Source organism: Salvia splendens, chromosome 21 (genome assembly GCF_004379255.2).
Source record: "Salvia splendens isolate huo1 chromosome 21, SspV2, whole genome shotgun sequence".
Taxonomy (NCBI): Eukaryota; Viridiplantae; Streptophyta; class Magnoliopsida; order Lamiales; family Lamiaceae; genus Salvia; species Salvia splendens.
In genome coordinates, this window is record NC_056052.1 from 10,981,272 (window position 1) to 10,984,280 (window position 3,009).

Consider the following 3,009-nt stretch of genomic DNA (forward strand, 5'->3'; position numbering starts at 1 on the left):
TAATACCGTCAGACAATTGATCACAAGTGGTGTTATCACAGTTGACTATGTAAGGCTTGCCTCTAGAACCTTTCGATCCGGAGATTGAAGCAACAAACCGGAAGAGGAACGCTTATAGGAGGCTCACACAGAAAGTTCAAGCTTCTTCGCCTAACCGCATAGGAGCATCCTCAGTTCAGAGGGACCTTTCACCCATCCGATCACCAGTTCAGGACCATCAACTGTTTGATCACGTTTCTCCTAGTCTGATGGAGTACGAAGAGGGTAACAACGGTCCACCACCCCCTCCTCCCAATTATGCTGAGCTTCTACGACAGCTGGAGGAGTTGCGTCAACAGGTCAACCGTGGACCACCCGTGCCTGTGCAGAATCAATATGTATACCAAGGCCAGGCAAATCCAACTGTTCATAGCAACATCGCGGCCAATACTTTTGAGTTGAAAAGAGGACTAATCCAGATGGCGGAGAACATTGCTTTTAGGGGCAAATCCACAGATGACCCTAACAAGCATATCACTAAGTTCATTCAGATTTGCAACACAACAAAGATGAATGGAGTGACAGATGAGCAGGTTCGACTAAGGCTGTTTCCTTTCTCTTTAGAGGATTCAGCAAAGGATTGGTTGGAGAGTTTGGAGTCGGGCTCAATCAGAACATGTGATGCTATGGTAGAGAGGTTTTTAGAAAAGTTTTATCCCCCCAGTGAGGCGATTAAGAGGCAACATGAGATCATTGCCTTTCAGATGAACCCTGCGGAGAATATCAGAGAAGCATGGGGGAGGTTCAAAGCTTTGATGAAGCGGTGTCCCAACCATGGGTTAACCCCGACAGTGCAAGTCATTACATTCTTCAAAGGGTGCGTGCCTGAAGTACAACGGGAGTTGAATTTGAGCTCAGGTGGAAATATTCTCAAGAAAGGAGTGAATGAAGCTATGGAAGTGATAGAGGAGCTTGCATCTAATGACGAAGGATGGAGCAACGACAGGAGTAAGGTGCATAGGGTGGCTTCTACTACAGATCATGATCCTATGAGCGCCCTATCCGACAAGTTGGATGCGCTGACCATGAAATTCGACTGTATAGCAATGGGGCAACCGTCTCAAGAACCCCAAGGAAAAATGGGGGACGTGAACTATGTGAATCAAGGGGACAACAACCGGTACTTCAATAATCACCGCCCCAACTTTCAGGGTGGAGGATATAATCAGTTCGGGAACAAATGGCATCCTAATCTCTCTTATGGAAACCCAAATAATGCTCTGCAACCACCCCCGGGGTTCACAGTTACTGATGGAGTGGTTAATGATCCGAAGAAGATGACCACGGAAGACATACTCAAGTCTTTCATGCTACAGTCCAACAAGCTCATGGAGCAGAACAATCAAAGGATGGAGAAGGTTGAGACAGATGTGCAAAGTATGGCCACTCATCTGAAGAACATCGACACACAGATCAGCCAGATTTCCCAGACTGTGAGTACTATTACTCAATCGGGAAAATTCCCTTCGAACACCATCATAAATCCCAAAGAATGCAAAGCTGTGCATCTAAGGAGTGGCACTATTTATGAAGCTCCCTCACTGCCTGCGACCACATCTGATACCGTTCTTGAGCCCAAGGCTGCCGTGGCAGAGAAGGAAAAGGAGGCTGAAAAGGAGAATACTGGCACCACTTTTGGAGTAAAGGTGCCATTCCCGCAGGTACTGAATCAGAAGAAGAAAGATGAACAGTTCACTCGATTTCTGGACATCTTCAGAAAGGTGCATGTGAACATCCCTTTGATCGAGGCACTGCAGCAGATGCCTAAGTACCCTAAGTTTCTGAAGGAGGTGATAGCCCAGAAGACCAGTTGGGGGCAGGCTGACACTATTAATCTAACTGAAAATTGCAGTCCTCTGCTGCAAAGGAAACTGCCTGCCAAGCTGAAGGATCCTGGAAGTTTCACTGTCGACTGCCTCATTGGGGGCTATAAGGTGGAGAATGCTCTCTGCGATCTAGGCGCGAGCATTAATCTAATGCCACTATCGGTGTTCAAGCAACTGAACATCGATACTTTGAAGCCCACCTCAGCCACACTACAGATGGCAGACAGATCTGTCGCGTATCCAGAGGGCATCGTGGAAGACCTACTGATTAAGGTTGGGGAATTTATTTTTCCTGTCGACTTTATGGTCTTGGACATGGAAGAAGACAAGGGAGTCCCCCTACTGCTAGGACGTCCCTTTCTTGCCACTGCTGAGGCAAATATAAACGTGAAAAGGGGAGAGTTGACAATCTTTATGGGAGAAGAAAGTCAAACGTTTTCCCACAAACCGAGAAGCATGGATGGAAGAACTGAGGTGTGCAAGGTGGTGCGTCTGAAGCACCAAGTGACTACTGAAGAAGGAGGATCGAGTGCAGTCAGAAAAGTGAAGCAGAAGGACTTTTATGAGCCTCACATGGAGATGATGGCTTCCACTGACTCGGAGCCATTAGCATGGATCGATGCAGACCATAGTCGCTCTTCACCGGTGCACGCGGTGATCACTACTGAACCCCCTAGGATGGGGGGTAAAATACCAACTACTGTCAAGGGAAGAAAGATAACTGCTCCAACACTGAAGGAGCCTATCCCGAGAGAGCCTGAAAAGTGGTGGCTCACCAAGACTTGGAACGATCTATTTCCTCATGGAGGAGGAGCCAAGCGATCACCTGGAGGCAACTCTGGGATGAAAGGGGATCTCGGTTGATATTTGAAGACGTCGGGCACACGACGATAAAAAGGTGCGCTGCATGGGAGGCAACCCATGAAAGGTTTTTTTTTATTGTTTTATGTATTTCTTTTAGTGTGTTTACTCAGTAGGCATCACCTCTCCACCAACGTTTCAAACTTATTTCTTTGCGTAGCTTTGAATAAGTTTGGGGGGGTGATATGGTGGATGGTGAACCTATGAGCATGTTTATTGTTTTCATGTTATTTTTGGGTAGTTTTAAAATTTTTGGGTAGTTTTAAAATTTTTGCTTAGGATT

At 46.6% G+C, this 3,009-nt stretch overlaps 1 protein-coding gene across 1 annotated transcript; it reads left to right on the forward strand.

The window, feature by feature from the left end:
- The first annotated feature begins 248 nt into the window (after nt 1-248).
- Nucleotides 249-2,729, forward strand: LOC121784225. Its single transcript, XM_042182387.1, has one exon. It carries the CDS (start codon nt 249-251, stop codon nt 2,727-2,729), a length of 2,481 nt encoding a protein of 826 aa, XP_042038321.1.
- The last annotated feature ends 280 nt before the right edge of the window (nt 2,730-3,009 follow it).